Source organism: Onychostoma macrolepis, chromosome 01, assembly GCF_012432095.1.
Source record: "Onychostoma macrolepis isolate SWU-2019 chromosome 01, ASM1243209v1, whole genome shotgun sequence".
Classification (NCBI taxonomy): domain Eukaryota; kingdom Metazoa; phylum Chordata; class Actinopteri; order Cypriniformes; family Cyprinidae; genus Onychostoma; species Onychostoma macrolepis.
In genome coordinates this window covers 33,570,820-33,592,583 of record NC_081155.1, presented here as the reverse complement: position 1 = coordinate 33,592,583, position 21,764 = coordinate 33,570,820, and the positions used below count along the sequence as shown (strand labels likewise).

The following is a 21,764-nucleotide window of genomic DNA, read 5'->3' as shown; positions in this document are numbered from 1 at the left end:
TCAAAATAAGTGTTTTTCTCTCATAAACCCACATACATACACATAAACTGCTTTTTATAACTTTTATTGCCACATTTGCTAAACTTCACATGAAATTTGCACCCTTTCATTAACCTTCATGATTAGTCGCTTGTTGTTGACAAAAATCACAATTGCTATTGCTTATACTTTAAAGATTAAACTTCTGTTTAAACCTAAGTTTTAAACTTTGGTGATTGATCAAACTGAGGAGATGTGATCTATTACGTTTCTAAGACTTGAAAATTGTTAAATAATGAAAAGGATGTAATTTACTCACTCTTATGTCTTCCCAAACCTGTATGATTTCTGTTGAATATAAAAGATAATTTGAAAAATGTCTGTTTGTCCATATAATTGAAGTCATTGAAAATGTTATTTAGTTCCCAATGTTCTTCAAAATAACTTCTTTTGTGTTCCACAGAAGAAAAGAAATCATACAGGTTTTAAAACCATAAGGGTGAGTAAACGATGACCGTATTTATCCCCTGAGATTGGGGTGGCCCAATAATAAGAAGCCACCTAACAACCCCCAAAACAGCTTAGCAACCGCCCAGCAATGGCCTGGCATCTACCTGCAACACTCTAGCATTGTGCTAGAATGTTTTGCATGGACACCACTCTTGTAAAATGACTTTATTGTTGATTTCGCTGATTGTCATTGTGCTGTTATGGTACTGTGTCTTATTTGAACAAAACTCATGGACAGCTGCACACACCCATAAGAAAGGAGGGTTGACATTTAAACATCTGAGCTTACCCTCATCAAAGCAGATTAACTTCAAAGTCATGTGAGAATAACATCTATGGTTAACCTCTAACAGTTCTAACAGCCATAAACACAACAATTTATTGTTAGAGTGACAATACTTGGTAATATGAAAGTTTATTTCCCCCATGAAATAAAAAGGTAATTGTGACCTTTTTTTTTTGTGAAGTTTATATCTTGCAGAATTCTGCATGTGCATGTAGTCAGGTTGTCTAAAAATTCTGTGGTAAAAAAGAGAATTGCAACATATAAACTTAAAATTTTGAGAAAAAATTTAAACTCAGAACTTGAGAAAAAAAAACCTGTAAACTTGCAATTATGAGTTTATAACCTGCAATTGCAAGATATAAACTCAAAATTCTGAGAAAAAAGTCTGAATTGAGATGAAGTTGAAATTACCTCTTTTACATGTTTATTCCATGGTGGAAATAAGCTTCTGTAGCTTGGTGTCCATTCCATTTCAATTTAACTTGCACAGGCACTTCAACTAAATTTGAAGTTCATATTGATCAATAAAATGCTGCTAATTCAAAAAATGTCCCCTTACCTTCATCTGGTCCTGGCAGCAGAATACATAGCAGGCTGCTTTCTTCTCCTCTCTGAGCAGACAGCCGAAATAGCTGGGCTCTTGGCTGTTGTGAATGAGTTTGTTGATATGATGAGGCCTGTGATCAAACAGAACCATATGTTGCAATGGGTCCCATGGCTTCCCTGGTCCTGCCGTGTCCAGAATGCAACACACTGAATTGGCTGAAATCTGCAGTACCACAGGCTGATCTCGAACCTTGGACCATCAGAGAAAAAGAAAAAAAACATATTATAGTACATCAGTATTGTCAATAATAAGTACCATAGTATTTTTAAAAATAATACTTCTTTGTATTACTGATCTTAACACCAATTCTTCTATTATTATTCTTCAGTAAAATTGTTTCATATGTACTTTAACGTTCAAAAGTTTGGGATCAGTAAGATGTTTCTTGAGCATCAAAGCATGATTTAGAATTATTTCTAAAGGATCATGTGACTCTAAAGACTGGAGCAATGACTAGCCTACTGAAAATTCAGCTTTGCATCACAGGACTAAATCATATTTGAAAATGTATTCAAATACAAAACAGTATTTGAAATTGCAATCACATTTCACAATATAGCTGTTTTTACTGTATTTTTGATGGTGAGAATAAGAGACTAAATCTTAACTGACTTAGCAGACTAAACTCCAGCTTTTAAACAGCAGAGTATTTATAATACATTTACAATACAATACATTAGGCTTTACATCGCAATGTTTTTATTTTTTTGGTAACATACATTTAATTAGTGTTAAATATACTAACCTCTGGAGAGTGAGCACCATTGAATTCAAGGTTTCTGTTCTTCTCCCCCAGTCGGGGCCTCCGTATTTCAGCCACCACCCAGGGAAGCATGGCCATGGTGGTCTGTGGATGTATGGCCAAAGATCCAACCAGAGTTAGCCTGTACTGAATCTCCTCTTCCCCTTCTTCTTTCTTCCTCTTACCCCCTGATCCAGGAAGTGTTTGTGTAAGGGCACAGAGAGGATGAGCTTTGATTGGGTCATTCCTGGGTTTGACCTCAAAACAAATGCCCTCCATGCTCCTAGTCAAAAAATGAGGAACTAGGTGTAACCTCAAAAGAAAAAGAAAAAAACACCAACATTAATGAAGCAGGTGGTTCAGTGAGCAGATACATTTATAGTACAACACACTGTCTGAGGAAGGTCATTGCCTATGACAAACCCTTTGAGCACATCTTCATCAACTTTGCCATTTGCAGGGGATTAAAACAGCTTACTCTGAAAGCGCCTGCAAATGTTACAGAAGGATACATGCAAAGAATATTTTTTTCTCTATGATTCTCTTTGGAAATTACAAGCTTGAGAAAAAGTCATCTTACAGTTCATATAATAAAATTAATTCTTATTTACAGTAAGTAACAAAAATATTACAAGTACAAATTTATGGTTTGTACTTGTAATAATGTGCTTACATTATGTGCTTAATTTGGTAACATTTAAATAAACTGATTAGTCTAGCTAGCATATTTAATAATCATGCCTGCATTATGCTATACAAACAAAAGTCATTTTTACAGATCAGAGCGATTTTTTACAGTGATAGTGCCAAGGGATGCACCCTTCAGAACAGGCTTTGTAGAGTAAATCTGAACAAAGGCTTTGAAGCATTGGAAGATATTGTCCTCCAGCACTGATCTGAGACAGGTTCCTCATGAGGCACAAACACACTGAAGCCAACAGTGAGTATAAATAGCCAAGCATGTCTAATGGCACACAACTGCTATTTAGAGAGAGGTCAACAGAAAGTTTCTCTGATGGCAATAAGGCAACATGTCACAACAAAAATACAAGACAGGTCATGGAGTCATACAGTAACATCAACCAACTCAGGTACAAATTTTAAAAAGGCCAACTCTCAAGTCACCCCAAAAAACACCAAATATTAAGATTTTAAGGACATGTGACAAGGTCATAGGTTTTCTACAGCGCCATAAGTAGGTATTAAGTACATATTCTATATTGTATATAGAATTGTCTTCTATATACACAAATAAAAAACTAGCATAGAAGACAAGCTGTAACTTTCACTTACCTTTACTCACAATGCACCGCCTTGAGGAAGTGTTTGAATAACGGTCCCGTTAGATTTTGACAATACAGACTATAATGTCCCATCGGGAATTGATTTTCAGGCTGCTTTTTCTACAAAACAGTCGATTAATCACCATAACAATAACGCTACAGTAGTATGCGAAGCAGTGTGCGTGGTCCCACGCTCGCTGCGCGTGTGATTGAGGAAGTCTTCTCATCCGACGTTTGAATGAACTTCTGATGGTGAGCAGATCACGGGGGGAGAGGGGGAGAGAGAGAGAGAGAGAGAGAGAGAGAGACAGAGACAGAGAGTCAGAGAGAGAGAGAGGGAGGTTACTTGCCAGCACTAACAAGAAATAAAGAAAAATAAATACTTTCCAGTCCGGTTGTGCTTTGAAATCCACAATCCATATTAAAGCTGTGGGGTTTATTAGCGTTTAGTTTTTGAAAGCTTTTAAAGGGATAGTTAAAAAGAAGAAATTGAGAAAATTGTCATTATTACTCATCCTCAAGCGGTTTCCCGTATAACTGACTTTCTTTCTTCTGAGGAACTCAAGGACATGTTAGAACTGATGACTGACGTCAACATGCATTTTTAGGCCTATTGCATATTAATAAAAGTGAAGTGACCCCTAGCATGGGGTAAGCAAAATTATTGATCGAATTTAAATTTTTGGGGAACTTTCTTAATTCTAGAAATAATGTAAAATTTAGTCGTGCTTTAGCTACAGTGTCCATGCTAAAAGTACTCAATTTAGTATTTGTTATTGTCTTTAATAGTATTAACATGCAATAGGTGTATTATATGGACACTTTAAAGCAAAGTGTTACCCAGAATAATGCTTTATCCAGCGCCGTACCTGCCTCACTGTCCAGTTTGATATATCTCAGTGCTCGTGCCCACAGGCAGCTGCTCTTCATTTATGACACAACTGCTCTCCTCAGGTTTGTTACACAAACCACTGCGAGCACACACACACAGAGAGAGAGAGAGAGAGAGCGATTACAGTCAACTGTGTGTGCAAGACTGTAAATAAAGACCGAGATTGCCTATACCTGAAAAGTTTAAAATAAAACAATTTTAGACTAATAGCCTTTAGATTTTCACATTATTTTTTTTGTTGAAAAATTTCTAGGTCTAAATAAGTAGATATATATATAACTGAAATACTTTGTCAAACATATAAAAGTAATCCTGAAATTTTCTATGCATAATTTTCGAACAGGCTATACTGTACAAGTGGCCATACATTTAAATAAAACCACTGTTTTAAGGCTGTAAAAAAGGCAATACAAATAAGAAGTAATACAAATGCAAATAAAAAGGCAACAAATATAAAGACAAATCAAAAACATGAATTTAACAAATATTAAAAATAAAATAAAATAAACTATACCCTCTGCTGGCCTTAAACAGATAACACATGCAATGTCCCGCTTTCATATAGTCAGACCTCAGGAAAGTACAATTAATGAACCTATGAGTGACTTTTAAAAATGGATAGTGAATGTTGGATTAACATGTTTAATCAAGGAATGAAATGTATTTGGTTTCATTTGTTATATAAGATCCATTTTATTTATTTCTACATTTTTATCGCACACACCCACACAGACAAAAGACCATTTTATTGTTACCACTTGCTGTTTATTGATTCAAAATAGAGGGAAAAAACAGCATTGTGAGACAAGTAGTAAACTGAAGAGCACCTGAAACATATCAAATCACTTTACATGAAAAAGAAGACAACAAGCATTTTAATGTATCTGGTGGTTTGGCTAGTCAGCCTTACATTAGATGACATAGTCCACTTTGGAGTTTGTAGTAAGGCATATGCTCTGTTAAATCTCAGTGTAACAACCATTTGCCAAAATCGGATGTCTAAAAAACAAGCTGCTTTAACACAAGAAATCTGGTAACTAATTAATTCGCTAATTTATTCAAGGAATACTTTTCTTTTCTGTTCAAATGTAAAACCTTCCAAATATGTTCCCAGTCTAAACCTCACAACTAAAAGTGTTTGATATTCAGAATGTAAATAAACATGATGATTGAACATCAATGATTGAATAAAGACACAATGGAATCATGTGAGCGTGGAAAACTAAATATGTATATATATATATATATATATATATATATATATATATATATATATATATATATATATATATATATATATATATATATATATATATAATTTTTTTTCCACAGTAAGGCTGTTAGGTCCCTCTATTCTGGATTTGAGCATCGCTGGTATAAAATGACATGAGCTGGCTTTTTGATTTCTGAGGTTATTTGGTTGGCTGAATTAAACAGTAACTAGATATAGTCCTCTGCTCCAGCACTATGGAATCATTTCTGTTAGTCAACTCAACTAATATATCTGCTTTATATTAATTCAAACACATTTTCTTTGCAACATTAGTACATTCATAGTACACTACTGTAGGTCAAAAAAGGCAAATGAAAATCTCTCATATATTATTTCATCCAATAACATTGTAGATTACAAAACTGAAAGGTGAAAAATTGTAAAAGTGCAAAAATGAAAAAGGCAATAGGTATGTTCATGTGGAACCAGCTTTGATCTACATTTCCTGCATTAAAAGTAAGAGAAAGTTCAGAGAAAACCTCTTTAGATTGAGACCCAGAATATGTAAGTATTAATAAGAGTGGTTATGTGTGGTATGTTAAGACTAGTAGCAGAATTAGGTCAAATCTTTGTAAACCTGAGTGATAGTGTCTCTCACTCTTGTCGAGGAGTCAGGTTGTTTTTCTTTGGTTGGTAGAAGTGTTCCACGATGGCATCAACCAAGTTATCCAATTCAGTTTTCAGCTGGTTAAGATCACTAGAGAAAAAACGTGTTTTTACATGATTATGAGCTATTCATGAGCTATTCAAGACTATGATTAAGGCTCTATGACATGATCATATTATCATACTGCTTTTGCTATTATTGCAGAGTACAGTGCGCAGAGTATGCAAATTTTCTGTCTGCATAGAATACCCTGATGATCTATTACCTTAAATTAATTTTTTATTAACTTAAAAATATTTTATAAATAAAGTTAATAAAATATGCTGTATGCTGTATAACAACTACCGTTGGAAATATTTATCATATAATAACGACGACTTCTTATATAGTTGAAAAAGTTGGCATACTCAAGCATGTGATCAGCTAAAAACAAAAAGCTTCCCCCCATTTAATATGACTATACAATTTTAAAATAATAATAATGTAGAATTACATGTAATATTATTATATTGAAATATTTCTATTTACAAAAACTAAACAAATACAAGAAATATATCACTATTGCAACTATACTGTTATACTGTAACACAGAAACAGTACTTCATAATAAAAATGATACTTTTACACACACACAACATCATTAAGAATTCTAACTAAAGTAATATATAATTTCATGTAATTATTATTATTGTAGTCACATTGACTAGTATTATATACTGTGTATAGGATACTAATAATTCTAATAGTATATTATGATACATAAGAATAAGAATTCTATATTACTATAACTATTTAATTATATGTAATTTATTATTATTATTGTTGTTATTGAATGTAAAACATTTATAAATTAAATAATAATAAAATAAAAAAAATCACCTTTAATAATAATAATAATAATAATAATATATTGTAATGTAATTGATAAAAATAAACAAATCAAAGTAATATTACTTCTGCAATAATATGACTGCATTAAATAATAATAATAATTATTATTATTATTTGAAAATTAGGCCTATAGTGATAGTGTGAAATAATGAAGTGGTCTGAAACCTGTTTCCTGGTGCAGCACAGAGCTCTGTGTAATATTTGATTTTAGGCTCTGTTCCGCTGGTCCTTATTGTAGCCATGCCCCCGTTAGCGAAGGTGAAGGTAATCATCTGACTGCTTTTACTGGTGGGCAGAATCTGTGAATAATAATAAAGGACACACAGATATAGGATAAGAAAACTTTAAATAAGATCAACTATCGCAAAAATTCTAATCATTATGGGCTACGCACAGCCTTGTTGTCCGGCTGGTTGCTGTCATAGCCAGTCGTAAGGTCTCTCACTGCTGTGATGGCAAAGCCCCCACACTCTTTAGGGTACGAATTCTCTCCGTCGTAGTTCCGAAGACGCTCAAACATCTGTTTAATAGTGTCTTGGTTGTGACAAATGAAGTAGGAATTCTTGGAAATGTGATAACCATACCTAAAAAAGACGATGTGAAAACTATGATTAACAAAAAGATTCAGAATATAAATTATTAGAGATGTCAATGCCGAAGTTTTTGTGACATACTCCTCATAAATGGATCTGAGTTGATGGGACAGAGTTATATTTTTAGAAGCCAGGTAAGAGACAAACTCGCCAGCAATGGCAGCCGCACTCACGCCATCTTTGTCCAAAACTGCAGGAGAACACATGTAACCTACAACAACAACAACAGAGCAACCAAAGAAAAATATTAAAGCTTTCTTTTAATAAAGTCTGGATATTTTTTTACATTTCAATACAATTATGATATTGTGATGCATAAAAATGAACAACCACTGACAACTACTTCTCTAGGGCTCTAGGGGTCTGTGGTTGAATCCAAGATCAGTGGGTTACCAATTCAGACTGTTACACAATTGCACATAAATGTTTAGCATCTTGCGGTGTGGATGCCACTGTACCAATAGCTTCTTCAAAAGCAAACAGAACAGTCTTTCCCTGGTCCATCAGCTCTCTGGCTCTATTTCCCATCCATTTAAAGCCTGTTAGAGTTTCCTGTAAAAGGCAGATGCAGAGAGTCACACAGTAAAACATCAAAAGTGAGTAATTTTTTTTTTTTTCCACACATGATACTGTAGAAAACAGAGTATGTCTTCAGAGTAGCTGCACTTTCTGACCGAAGAATTTCCATCATTTTTCAAAGACTCTTCCAGTTGGTTCTGATGACTGGATAAGGGTTTTTAAAAATCATTTTGTGTGAGATTGTGGTTAAAAAGAGTCATTTCTAGTCAAAGAAATACTTAAAAACTGAGAATTATAAGAATATGTTAATGACCATACATTTTCATGGATTTTTCTACACTTTTGCAATTACCGGATATTTCCAGGATTTCCCGGTCTTTGGAAACGCACATTATTATTGACCCATGAAACAGTCAATTTGTCAAATACTAAATTCAATTTATAATTTAGACCATAATCATGTAAAATACAAGATTACACTAAAATTGTCCAAGTATTTTACCAATTCTAATATTCACTGCTGTCAGAAAAGAACATTTCCCATTGGTTAAGAGCTATGGATCTCAACCAGAGGGCCTCTGCAAACTTTCAGGCTGGGCCCAATAAGATTTTAAATTATTCAAATATTAACATAATCTTAATTGAAATGCTAAAAACATTACAGATAGGAGGGCCTTCAAATATATTCTTGGACAAGAAGTGAGAAGGTTGAGAACCACCGGGTTAGAGAAACCACTACACTTTATAGGGTAAAAACTAGAGGTACCTCAAAGTGGAAGCCCTCTTTGACAGCGATGGCACGGAGGATTTTTGAGGAGACGGTGCTGGATAGCATGTAGACATCCTTAATGGAGCCTTTCCCCTCTCCTTTCTGCAGCTTCCAGCACTGGAAAATCCACCAGCCGAGTAAAGCACCCAACTCATTCCCAGAAAACACCCTCCACTGCCCACTACAGAAAGAATTATTGCTATTCAGAAAAATGACACACAATGAAAATCAACACAAAATGCCAAATAAAACTGACCCCTCCTGCTTCTCTGCAATAGCTAGTCGGTCAGCATCAGGGTCATTTGCCAGAATAACAGTTGCTCCCTCTTTATCTGCAAGCGTGAAGGACAACGTCTACATACACAAACATAGATCACTGTCCATTTGACATTACATAACAAAACCAAAAAAAAACTTTTTCTAATGTCATTTGTGTGTGTATCAGTGTATTGTACCAAGACTCCCTCTCCCTCCTCAGGGTTGGGGTATTTGACGGTGGGGAACTCTGGGTCAGGATCTTTCTGCTGTTCCACGGCATACGGAGGATGAAGGTCAAAGGCCTTAAAAGCAGCCTGGACAAAAATATGGCCCACCCCATGAACTGAGGTATGGACAATCTTCACCTCTGAATTCTTATTCAGCTCCCTGTGAGGACACAAGATGTGTGAAAACCAGACTGATGAAACATTAAGGGCTGGGTTATAAGCACTGACTTCCAGATTTGATTCAGATTCATTACGGCCTTTAATTGATTCAGATCTGATTAATAAAGGATTGAGTTTCTTTAAGTAGTATATTAATATTATTAAACATATTAAAAGGCATGTTCTGGAGTAAAGTATTAATCTTGTAATTTTTTGGAAATGAGTATCAGATCATTCAAATGGAATCTTTGTGAGTGTACCTGTGAAAGCAATGCTGTTGTATGGCTTTGCAGTATTCTCTGTGTATGTCCTGGTATGGGTCATTGAGTAGGGAACTCTGAAGAGCTCCATCTGTGTCCCATGATTTAGGCCACGGCTCAAGGTTCTGTTCAATAGCTGCGGCGATGCCCTTATCATGGGGAGGAATGATCTGAGCTCCATTTGCCCAGTACACCTTAAACACATATATTGAAAAATGGGTCATATCTTGAAGTCAAACATGCTATATTATTTCAAATCAAACATTTTATTTAGGGATAGATGATACCTTGTATCCGTTATCTTGTTTGGGATTATGAGAGGCTGTTACCATGACACCAGCACACAATCCTAGATGTGATACAGTAAAAGGCTAAAAGAAAAGAAGGGAAGGGAAGAGATGTTCATTTTTTCCCCATTTACTCTACCGTTCAAGTTGCGGGTCAGTAAGATATGTTTAATGTTTTTGGAACTATGTCTCTTGATCGAAAATACAGTGAATACAGTAATATATAAATATTATTACAATTTAAAATAACTGTTTGCTATTTCAAATATTTCAAATTCCTGTGATTGCAATGCTGAATTTTCAGCAGCTTTTACTCCAGTGTTCAGTGTCACATTATCAGTCTAATATGTTGATTTGGTTCTCAAGAAAGGTTTCCCTTTTTTTTTTTTTAAATACTAAAAGCAGTTGCTCTGCTAAAACAACCATCCCCAAGAAACAGTGGTTTACAATGATTTTTTTGGGGAACTATCCATTTTTATACATTTTTGTGGATACCATGATACATCTGATAAATAAAAATTTCAAAAGGACAGCATTTATTTGAATCAAAAATGTTTGTAACAATGTAAAAGTCTCTACTGTCGCTTTTGATCAATTTAATGCATCAATTTAATTGGTGAATAAAAGTATTAATTTCTTAAAAAAATAAATAATCATACTAACAGTAGTGTACCTTTCTAAGTACCAAACATAATTAGTTCTTAGTCACATAGTAGGTATCTTTTATTAAGAGTAACACAACAATGCATCATGTAAATTATAAAAGTAACAGCATAAAAAGTACATGGCACATGTTAAAAAAAAAAACACGGTTGAACAAACGTGCTCTGAGCATGCAAGGCGCACATGATCATGCTGTGGAAGCTCTCTGACTGTGCCAAAATTTGTACCCAGAACCCATGCTTAACTGAAAATTGAGAATATGACATTTAGACCACCGGGGCCGCCAAGTTATAGATTTGGAGAGATGAATAATATGGCAAGTTATGTGGATGGCATAACATTTTCCCTCTCAAATTACATTATTTTTGGCTTTTTAAAAACAATGTTTTTTTTTTGGACTAAACATTTTTAGGCTAGAGGACACAGAGTGAGAGAAAGCTGTTTGAGGGCTCAAAGGGAAAGGTTGAGAGAGTGATAAGAGAACGAGTGAGAGCGTGTCCGTGTACTCATGGGAACAGAAAAGTTGATGATTGGTGAAGAATCTTCATGAACTCCTCTAGTCTCTTATGCAAAAATCTCACAATGTGTTCACATGCAGTTGTATCTCTCTGTCTTCTTTCTCATGCATTTGAATGTTGGTTTGTGATTAATTCTTTGTAGAAGGAATTTCAAAGATCTTTGCACACAAACCTCTAACAATGGACAACACTTCTGAACAATGAACAGAAAAATTCTGGCCAATTGTTACTATATTTTTGAATATGTTCCATAGAAATTATTATGGTAATGTAGCATTTGGACCAATCAGACAATTTTTCATTTGATTTAACAAATCAAATAGTTATTAGATTAATAAATAATCACAGACCCCTCACCCAATACACATACTGGGTGCTAGTATGTCTGTGGATGACTCCAGGCCCCCGGTTCCATGGCAACCAATCTGATAAGACTAGTTTTATTGCTCAAAGGAATGCGGGCAGAACAACACTCACCTCATTTTCCCTTAGGAAAGTGACTTAATGCCATAAAAATGGACTCTTCTCTAATTAATTCATAGAAAAACCTTTCTTTGAATGAACATGCATATCTTCAGATCATTGTGTATATTATGTTCTTGTGTATTGTATCCTGTTTTATGCATGCTTATGATAGATCACTAGTTAATATTACCTCACATACCATGTTTGGTCTCTATCAATTTGTCTTCGGATGATCTAATTGAGAGTGTATATTATATGGTGATACCTATGCAACATATTAGTGTTCTAAGAATCTTTAATAGTTTGTATATCAACTTCCAATCCAGTTCATATGCAAATTACCATGTTCAGAGACAAAGAGTCGTAAAACTTTCCCTCTAAAAGTTCAAGACACCATTGGTTCTTTGACACCCCAGAGGTGTGACCTCTATAGCAGATAAAGCTCTCACATCAGTGATGCCTAGACAGAATCTTTTAGATTCTGAGAAGATGAGGATGTGAGCTAGAACTCTTCTGGACCCTTAAGTTTTTGTGCCAGGCCTTGCGGCCTTTACTTTCCATTCAACCAAAGGTCCTTGGACCTCAGCAGATCTCTTTCTTAGCTCTTTTTCACTTTCTACCTGGGAAGAAATTCCCAATCACCATCGAGTCAGGTCATCTTTGGAATTCATCACTCTTCAACCCGGAAGAACATGATCGCGAGTCCAAAACCTTGAAACCATCAAGACTTTCATCCGAGACTGCATTCCGGACATTCGCCAACGACCAAGGCAATGCAAGTATCGTACATTTAACTAAACGAAACAGAGGTTTAGTATAAGTTATAGACCCCGTTATAAACGGCGCTGATGGTTTTTAACTCGGGTGGTTAACCGACTCTTTCCATAACTGCATTCTCTGGTTTCACTAATGGCTTCATTCATCCACTTTAGCTCCCCTTTTGTATGTACGCGTGAGAGTATGTTTATTCGTTTGTTGGTTTAGATTAGTTATGAGTGTTAGCATTTAGTTAATAAAGGTTGTGTGCAAAAATTACATGAGTTTCTGGTTCTGCCTTGCAAATTAATGTCTCTTTACGATTTTGACCCTTGCTACATGCTTTAATGCATTAAAAGGAAAGTATTTTCTGTGGCCACAGAAATATCCTTTCTTAGAGTTGATATGAACTTGTACTGAATGTTCGCTGGACGAACAGATTAGTTGATGTCAATTTAATTCTGCTACAGTTATTAATGTCAGCCGATATAAATAATTGTAATTAATCATAATTAATTGTAATTATTTATATACATTTCCCTTTTGAGCTGATTTTTTACAGTAATCATGTCAAAATACCATGGTGATACTATTACTGTACCAAGGCATGACCAAGTAAAGGAAAGTAGTAGATTTTTAAAAAGATTTTTGTCTTTTTTTTTTTTTACTGTTAAGTGAACAATTTAAATGGAGGCGAGAAAAGTAAATGGTACTGGAACAAGTCAAAGTCAAGACTCGAACCTGCACCCCTACATGGGTGCTAATGTGCCATGCTCTACCACAGTGCCACGGCTCTAACATATCAGAATTAGTAATACATCCGAACTTTCTCTCTATGAGTACAGCAGGTTTATACGTACCACATATGGAGTGGGTGTGATGTCACTGAAGAGGTAGACTGGGACGCCTCGGCTGATCAAGACAGAAGCAGCAAGACAGGCGAATCTTTTACTGCTGCCGCCACTAGGGGGGTGAGCTCGAGCATCGAACCCAATCACCACCCCCCTCTGCTTCAGATCTGTAAAACACTGCTCCAGGTACGCACAGAAACCCTACCAGAAGCAAAAGAGGGTAATTACCATCAACCCATAGCCTTACTGGAAACCAAATTTATTGTGACAACGTGATAAATGGTTTTTGGAACACACAGTTTTGCCCATTAACGTGATTATGCTTTGCAAAGTTTCTAACAAATCTCTGTTTGTGCTCCACAGAAAAAGTCATGCATCTGGCACAAATGAGTACATGAGTGGAGTATCCCTTTAAGGTCTGTTCACACCAAGATGAAGGTTTGGTAATATGAATAAATAGAGCTCATGAGTTGAGATGGTGTTCTCAAGTGAAATGAGTAGAGGCTTGGACCTGGAAACAGCATTCCTTTCGTCACGACTTAACAAGAGGATGGCTTGGTAGCACTCACAAAAAGACTATTTTGCTAAGCAACAGTGAATAGCAGAGCAAATATAAATACTGTGACTTTTATGTAACAAAAAGGTTGTCAGACATGGAAAGTTGCACTCCATTGCCCTTGCATATTCTGTATTTCTGCTTTTCTATAAGTACTGTCCACTGTCAGAGAATGAATTTGCATTTTTATTTGCATCTGCCAATTTTTCTAATTGGTTTGAACAGATAAATTCCATGGAAAAATCTGACAAAATTTTCATGCCAAACATTAGTGTGAACTTCCCTTTATTGTAAATGTACACTGAGCTGTATATACTGATATACATATACATATGAATAATGTATGTGAGTAGCACTGCAGCAACATAAAGGTGAGGTCACATTTACCATTGTTCACCCAATTTCTGCAGGCGAAATCCAGTTATTATTTTAACCAAAATTCCCTTGATCTTTTGACATATACAGGTGCATCTCAATAAATTAGAATGTCGTGGAAAAGTTAATTTATTTCAGTAATTCAACTCAAATTGTGAAACTCGTGTATTAAATAAATTCAATGCACACAGACTGAAGAAGTTTAAGTCTTTGGTTCTTTTAATTGTGATGATTTTGGCTCACATTTAACAAAAACCCACCAATTCACTATCTCAACAAATTAGAATACTTCATAAGACCAATTAAAAAAAAAAAACATTTTTAGTGAATTGTTGGCCTTCTGGAAAGTATGTTCATTTCCTGTATATGTACTCAATACTTGGTAGGGGCTCCTTTTGCTTTAATTACTGCCTCAATTCGGCGTGGCATGGAGGTGATCAGTTTGTGGCACTGCTGAGGTGGTATGGAAGCCCAGGTTTCTTTGACAGTGGCCTTCAGCTCATTTGCATTTTTTGGTCTCTTGTTTCTCATTTTCCTCTTGACAATACCCCATAGATTCTCTATGGGGTTCAGGTGTGGTGAGTTTGCTGGCCAGTCAAGCACACCAGCACCATGGTCATTTAACCAACTTTTGGTGCTTTTGGCAGTGTGGGCAGGTGCCAAATCCTGCTGGAAAATGAAATCAGCATCTTTAAAAAGCTGGTCAGCAGAAGGAAGCATGAAGTGCTCCAAAATTTCTTGGTAAACGGGTGCAGTGATTTTGGTTTTCAAAAAACACAATGGACCAACACCAGCAGATGACATTGCACCCCAAATCATCACAGACTGTGGAAACTTAACACTGGACTTCAAGCAACTTGGGCTATGAGCTTCTCCACCCTTCCTCCAGACTCTAGGACCTTGGTTTCCAAATGAATACAAAACTTGCTCTCATCTGAAAAGAGGACTTTGGACCACTGGGCAACAGTCCAGTTCTTCTTCTCCTTAGCCCAGGTAAGATGCCTCTGACGTTGTCTGTGCTTCAGGAGTGGCTTAACAAGAGGAATACGACAACTGTAGCCAAATTCCTTGACACATCTGTGTGTGGTGGCTCTTGATGCCTTGACCCCAGCCTCAGTCCATTCCTTGTGAAGTTCACCCAAATTCTTGAATCGATTTTGCTTGACAATCCTCATAAAGCTGCGGTTCTCTCGGTTGGTTGTGCATCTTTTTCTTCCACACTTTTTCCTTCCACTCAACTTTCTGTTAACATGCTTGGATACAGCACTCTGTGAACAGCCAGCTTCTTTGGCAATGAATGTTTGTGGCTTACCCTCCTTGTGAAGGGTGTCAATGATTGTCTTCTGGACAACTGTCAGATCAGCAGTCTTCCCCATGATTGTGTAGCTTAGTGAACCAAACTGAGAGACCATTTTGAAGGCTCAGGAAACCTTTGCAGGTGTTTTGAGTTGATTAGCTGATTGGCATGTCACCACATTCTAATTTGTTGAGATTCATTGTGCTTCGTGATTCATTGTGCTATAAAAACATCCTGTAAGTTTCAGAACTTAAAACTTTCTTGTTAGTCTAAAAACAGCTTATATTGAAGCCAGTCTGCTAGGGGTGGAACGATACATGTATTCGTGCCGAACCGTCACGGTACGGACATCTCGGTTCGGTGCATGAGGCCTTACAACGAATACAGGCAATTCCCCTTGTTTATCTGTAAACTAAATCAAATATATTTCAAGAATTTATTCCTTATATATATATATATATATATACACACATATGTGTGTATGTATCAGAGGTTGCGTTAGACTTTAATATTATCCGTCATTTTGACGGACAGGGTCGTAAAAATTCTGTCATAATCTATTATTACCAGTCATTTTAATTTTCGTATTTTAATTATAATAACCCATTTAATTGCTTTTATTTTTGTTCACGTTTCCATTTTTAATAATGAACCTAAAGAACGAGCATATTGGCTTATGCATTTATTTATTTAAGAAGAGAACAGATGAACAGAGACTGCGTCAGTGACAGCGGAGGACACTTAAAACAACAAAATATGCTAGTGCTGGATTAAAAAAATAAAAAATAAAATAAAACCGATTTCTCTGTTTTAATAGATTTAGATTTTTATGAACCAATATCGTTTCTTAACTCCCAATCGATGCTGTTTTCATTTGATGCACAGTAACGTTAGGCAATCAGCTAAGCTTTGTGCGTTGTTACTTTTGATATGAAATGCAGTCTTAGGTTTCAAATTCTGTCCATTTTATTAGGAAATTCAAGCAATAAATACCGTGGCGTGATAGATCACTGTAGACACCTCAGATCAAGCGATTGGCAATACTATACTCGCCTGTGCGGAATCAAATACATTTGACAAAGCAAAAGACCTTTATTTTTGTTCTGGAGACGATTGCGCTCTGCTGCCTCACTGGAGCACTGGATTACAGTTATAAATTACAATAGATCACCCTCAGTGTGTGTAATCTGCCAAAGTGACGGACAGCCTTCAGATTTTTCCGTCACTGCTAAAAATGTTTTCGAATTTTCGGTTAACGCGACCTCTGGTATATATATATATATATATATGTATATGTATATATGCAGATTTTATATACATAATGTAATAATATTTAGTATTTTCGCATCTAGGTGGAACATTTTTTTAATTTGTACTACTGTCTGTTCAAAATAAATGAAAGGAAACGGAGCATAGTAGATTTGTTGTTTTGTTTTCCTGTTGTACTGAAATATTATCGAACCGTGACCCCCCCGAACCGAGGTACGTACCGAACCGTGACATCTGTGTACCGTTTCACCCCTACAGTCTGCCAAAACAACAGCTTGTGGAATGTACCACTCTACGATGTAATAGTGTGGCTAAACACTGCCTCCACAGAGGAAGATCAACACCTGCTTCTACATCACTGCCTATTTAGCCCCGCCCACCGATTCGCACATGTAGTGTAAATAACAAGAGGTGACCACAGGTCTATGCAGAAACCAAACGATAAAGATGCTCCGAAGACAACAAGACGCTGTGCAGTGCCAGTTCATTTTACCGCAGATTCATTTACAAACAAAGCACTAATTTCTCAGGAAGACTGAAACTGAAAGATGATGCTGTGCCAACTACATTAGATTCGACAGCAATGTCGCAACACACAAGTGTGACTAACTGTTTTTATTACGTGGTCACTATTGCTTGACCACCTGTCCATCTGTCAACGACGTAGGCTGGCAAACATACACAACTATTAGCCAAAAATAGTAGTGGGTGTTTACTTCAAAGTCTACAATCTGCAACATCTATTCAAACAGAGCGTTCTGATGAGGAGGGTTAAAAACAGTACAGAAAATAGCCTATTACTTCTAAATTATGTTTTATTTTTGATGCAAAAATCTTGATAACTTTATAAGCGGACCACAGAGAACAGTACAAAATAAAAAAAGGCATTTCATGACCCCTTTAAGGCAAAAGATTTCACAAATGGTGCTTGGTTTGAAAGGGACTTTGGTGTCCAGCTGTACTTTACACATCACTACAAGACAACTACTCTTGACAACAGACAACGGACTTTCTTTCTTGACTTTTTTTTCCTGTATTGTGATGTACATACAAGTGTAATGGCAAGAACTTGTTTTTATGAATGGGTTGTTGATTTAATTTTTCAGATGTGGATGTTGCATAGTAGGAGGTTACATAGTTCCACAGGACATACTTTACTTTTATAACAAACATTATCAGCTGCTGTTTTGACTCTCTTCGCTTACATGCAACCAAGATACTACCAAACCTCCAACCCAGGGCACCTTTGGGGCACCAAGAGCACTTGAATACCCTAATCTGATGTCATAGCATGGAGTGAAAAGATAATAAGTGATAAGATGTCACGGAAAGCTTGTGTCGAGTATGTCACCTGCGTGGTCTGTATGATGGTGAGGTCATTCATGCAGGACACTCCAGGTCCCATGGCGGCTCTCAGTCCAGCTGTGCCAAACTCCATACGGGCCCCGAAACACTTCTGCAGCTCTGACATGGCTCTATCCTTAACCATAGACCGCACAGCAGCAGCCGTCTTTGGATTCTGTAAACACACAACAAATATATTCTAGATTTCCAAAAAACTCACAAAATCACAATAAGACCAGGAATGTGTATTAAGAAAGCAAATAGGGTCAGTTTTATATTATCTAGCAGTGACAATAAAAGTAAGAGAATGGGGGATGAAAAGAGCCTCTATGTCTCTAGGCACTTTGTCCTGATGATTCTGATTAGTGAGTGTGTGTGTGTGTGTGTGTGTGTGTGTGTGTGTGTGTGTGTCTACTTGTCTCCCGTCCACCATGTGAGGGACAATATGCTTTCACTCTACTGATAAGTGAGACCATGTGAGGATGCAAGTGAAGGGCTCTGATCCATTCCTGACAGCGTAAACTCTTATGATGACCTGTCTGGGCAGCACCCAGGCCAATACAATAATTTTGGTGAATACACAGCCAATATCATAAATATGTACATGTAGATGACTCATTAGCGACTGTTTCTATGGGCCGCTATACGTATGCCATCCGCTATATTGTAGTGGTCAACTTGACATCATTCACCATAGTAATCACTGAATATTCGAAAGATGCCACAATCCTGCACAGCCGATGGTCTGCGAACCCAATGGCTCTGTGCGAACCTACAGTATGGTGAATGACATCAAGTTGACTGTTCCAAGATGGGAGCCGCATCTATGTGCCTGGAGCTGTCGAATAGGGCGTCTATATATGTCTACGGCGCAATATACCCCCGGTTTCACAGACAAGGCTTAGGCCTAGTCCTAGACTAAAATATAAGTCTAAGCTGTTTCAACTGAAAGAAATGTGCACTTACTGATGTTAAAATATATCAGTGCCTTTGTTTTGTCTCAAAAACCACACTAGTAATGTTTTTTTCTATGCACATGCACATTAATAAAAATTAAATGTCCTAATTGAACTATGGCCTAATCCTGGCTTAGTCTAAGCCTTGTCTGTGAAACCATTAAGTTTAAAAAAAAAATCCTATAGTTAAACACATGTGGTGTACATTCATTTTTTGCACTGTAAAAATGGCTGAAATCATCTGAAGGTCTAATTTTACTTAATCAATGACCTTCCACTTCTGCGTAAAACCATTAACTGTTTTACGTGACCCAGTTAAGCACAAGACTCCAATTACTGTAATGACACTACACTAATATGCATTGTAAGTACTTTTATGGAACTGTCCCCATTGACACTGATTTACATGCCATTTAAATGGTGTCTCAGAGGATACTCTAATACTGTTTAAGTGTTTCAGTGTAACTGGGACAGTCTAGAAACTGTTTTGTGCCATGCTTCTTTGTTTTTCCAAGCACAATACTGATTCACTTCGAGTTCAGGCAAGTCATGTGTTTGTAGCAAATAAATCAGCCACATTTGCCCAATTCCAAAACACTCCTAAAGAGAAATTACAAATGTTTCTCTTGATATAAATTGAAGGCTTATTCTTAAATCTCTTGCTTCTCAGATTTTTCTTTTGAGAAAAACAACACAGTGATCTGTGAGCTGCTCAGATTTGCCAATATATGCAATCAAATATCAGCGATCTGAAAAAGCAAATCAAATGAACAACACTTTGAAATCTACTCTACTGTTCAAATGACTGGGGTCAGTAAATTTATTTTTTTTATTCTATGAGGATCCATATTGAATTTGATCTAAAAACGTCAGTAAAGAAATTTATAAAAGCTACTGTAAAAAAACAGTAAAGAGACGCTATACAAAAGATTTCAGAACAAATCAATTATGTTCTTTTGAACTTTCTATTCATCAAAGAATCCTGAAAAAAATCACGTTTTCCACAAACATTTTAAGCAGCACAACTGTTTTCAACATGGATAATAATAAGAAATATTTATTTAGCCTCAAATCAGAATATTAGATTTATGAAGGATCATGTGACACTAAAGACTTGAATGACTACTGAAAATTCAGCTTTGCATCACAGGAATAAATGACATTTTAAAATATATTTAAATAGAAATATTACTGTTTGTACTGTATTTTTGATCAAATAAATGCAACCTTGGTAAGAGACTGCTTTCAAAAATCTTACTAAACCCTAACTTCTAAACAGTACAGCATATTCATTTCACAGTTATGAGACTAATTTTATGCAGAGTTGATCAGTCTCTGAGCAAAAGCGTATTTTAAATAATGGCATATTAATAAGGAACTGACTGAATCGCAATTCAGATCATGTTGAGTAATTTAGGTAGTAAGAGCACTTCCTGAAAAGCATCTTGTACAAGCAGGTCTAGTTCTGAAAACTGCTTTAGTGGATCATTACATTATAAAGCAATGTCAGGGTGCTCCTCTTCACTGTTTCTTAACTGAGCTGTTAGTTAATGAGCCACTTAAAAGGAATTTTTAAGCCATGTTTGGTAACAAGCTACTGAACTTCAGTTTCAACACTAAAGATGTCAGATTTCACATATTTGAAGCTACTTGAAGCTACACAGCAGCATATGTTTGGTCTTACCTTGTCATACAGCAGCCACTGCGTGACAGCCTGATCCAGACGACTGTCTCCTGTGCTTTCCAGGCCGTTCTCCATATTGATCTTACACGGAACTAAACTCAAATTCAACGGATAAACAAATAAGCGATCGACTCTGTTAAACGGGAATATGTATGTTGACGGTTACTCTGAATAAATTTAGTAATAGTGCGACCCGTGACTGTTCCTGTTCGACTATAACTGATATAGTACGTCCGTAATGCACACTGCACAGTGAATGAAACGGAGTGGGCGGAGTTTTGATCAAGAGGCGGAACACGTGATTGGCTCATGCCATTGCGTAGCTTGCTCATTGGTGGAGCACTCGTGGTTATAAACCCTTCTCCCAAATTTCAGGAAAAGCCGATTTTAACTTTTATAAAATCTAATTTAGCATCTGGTTTTAACATCTTGTGTGGAAAAATAACAATAAATGTAGTCTATTATTTAAGATATTTCTGTGTTCCTCAACTTGAGTGAAATAAAAATAAAACAGTATTGGGAGTGAACATAAAAGCTGGTTCATTCAGTAGCCTGATTTAATTTCATGAGAGAAAAATGATTTACTTTCATGAGGATCCGAAGCTGTACCTGTAGATATTATTTCATACAGCAGAGGGCGCCAAACTCCTTCTAATAGTAATTTCGATAAAAGCGAACTATATAAACTATATATATATATATATTTTTTTACATTCTATATAATTGTATTTTCTGATAGTCATGAAAGCAAACATTTAAAAATTAAGTTAATATGATAATGAATGTTTCAGTGGAGACTAAAGAAGTGTGGAATGCTAAGACATTGTGAGGAATGCAAAGAATGTTAAACTACACAGACTTGTGGTCAATATTGGATGATATTATTTG

At 36.1% G+C, this 21,764-nt stretch overlaps 2 protein-coding genes across 3 annotated transcripts in view; both read right to left on the bottom strand.

Annotated features, from left to right (window-relative positions):
* Nucleotides 1-3,654, bottom strand: part of tbc1d1 (TBC1 (tre-2/USP6, BUB2, cdc16) domain family, member 1) — a 57,622-nt gene extending 53,968 nt beyond the window's left edge. Inside the window, exons 1-3 of one of the 2 annotated variants that reach the window (XM_058762633.1) lie at nucleotides 3,418-3,654; nucleotides 2,128-2,437; nucleotides 1,335-1,571 (exon numbers count right to left, since the gene is read on the bottom strand). In XM_058762633.1, the coding sequence (XP_058618616.1) occupies nucleotides 1,335-1,571; nucleotides 2,128-2,403 (513 nt within the window). In that variant the 5' untranslated portion in view covers nucleotides 2,404-2,437; nucleotides 3,418-3,654. The remainder of the gene's footprint in view (nucleotides 1-1,334; nucleotides 1,572-2,127; nucleotides 2,438-3,417) is intronic. The other variant, XM_058762721.1, reaches the window with a different exon arrangement.
* Nucleotides 3,655-5,600: 1,946 nt separating this feature from the next.
* On the bottom strand, nucleotides 5,601-21,144 carry pgm2 (phosphoglucomutase 2). Its single transcript, XM_058792783.1, has 13 exons — nucleotides 20,877-21,144; nucleotides 18,244-18,411; nucleotides 13,405-13,596; nucleotides 10,143-10,226; nucleotides 9,856-10,049; nucleotides 9,407-9,596; nucleotides 9,208-9,305; nucleotides 8,949-9,132; nucleotides 8,122-8,215; nucleotides 7,745-7,874; nucleotides 7,465-7,654; nucleotides 7,236-7,369; nucleotides 5,601-6,269 (listed from the first exon to the last, which is right to left on the bottom strand). The coding sequence occupies exons 1-13, from the start codon at nucleotides 20,949-20,951 to the stop codon at nucleotides 6,167-6,169; spliced, it is 1,836 nt and encodes a 611-aa protein (XP_058648766.1). The 5' UTR covers nucleotides 20,952-21,144; the 3' UTR covers nucleotides 5,601-6,166.
* Nucleotides 21,145-21,764: the final 620 nt, after the last annotated feature.

What these genes read in the sequence shown, in the direction of transcription:
- pgm2 (XM_058792783.1), bottom strand. Translation starts at nt 20,951, where the DNA reads ATGGAGAACGGCCTGGAAAGCACAGGAGACAGTCGTCTGGATCAGGCT. An exon ending in AACAAGATAACGGATACAAG is followed by an intron (nt 10,050 to 10,142) that starts GTATCATCTATC and finishes TATGTGTTTAAG; the next exon opens with GTGTACTGGGCAAATGGAGC. An exon ending in TGCTTTTGAAGAAGCTATTG is followed by an intron (nt 7,875 to 8,121) that starts GTACAGTGGCAT and finishes TTGTTGTTGTAG; the next exon opens with GTTACATGTGTTCTCCTGCA.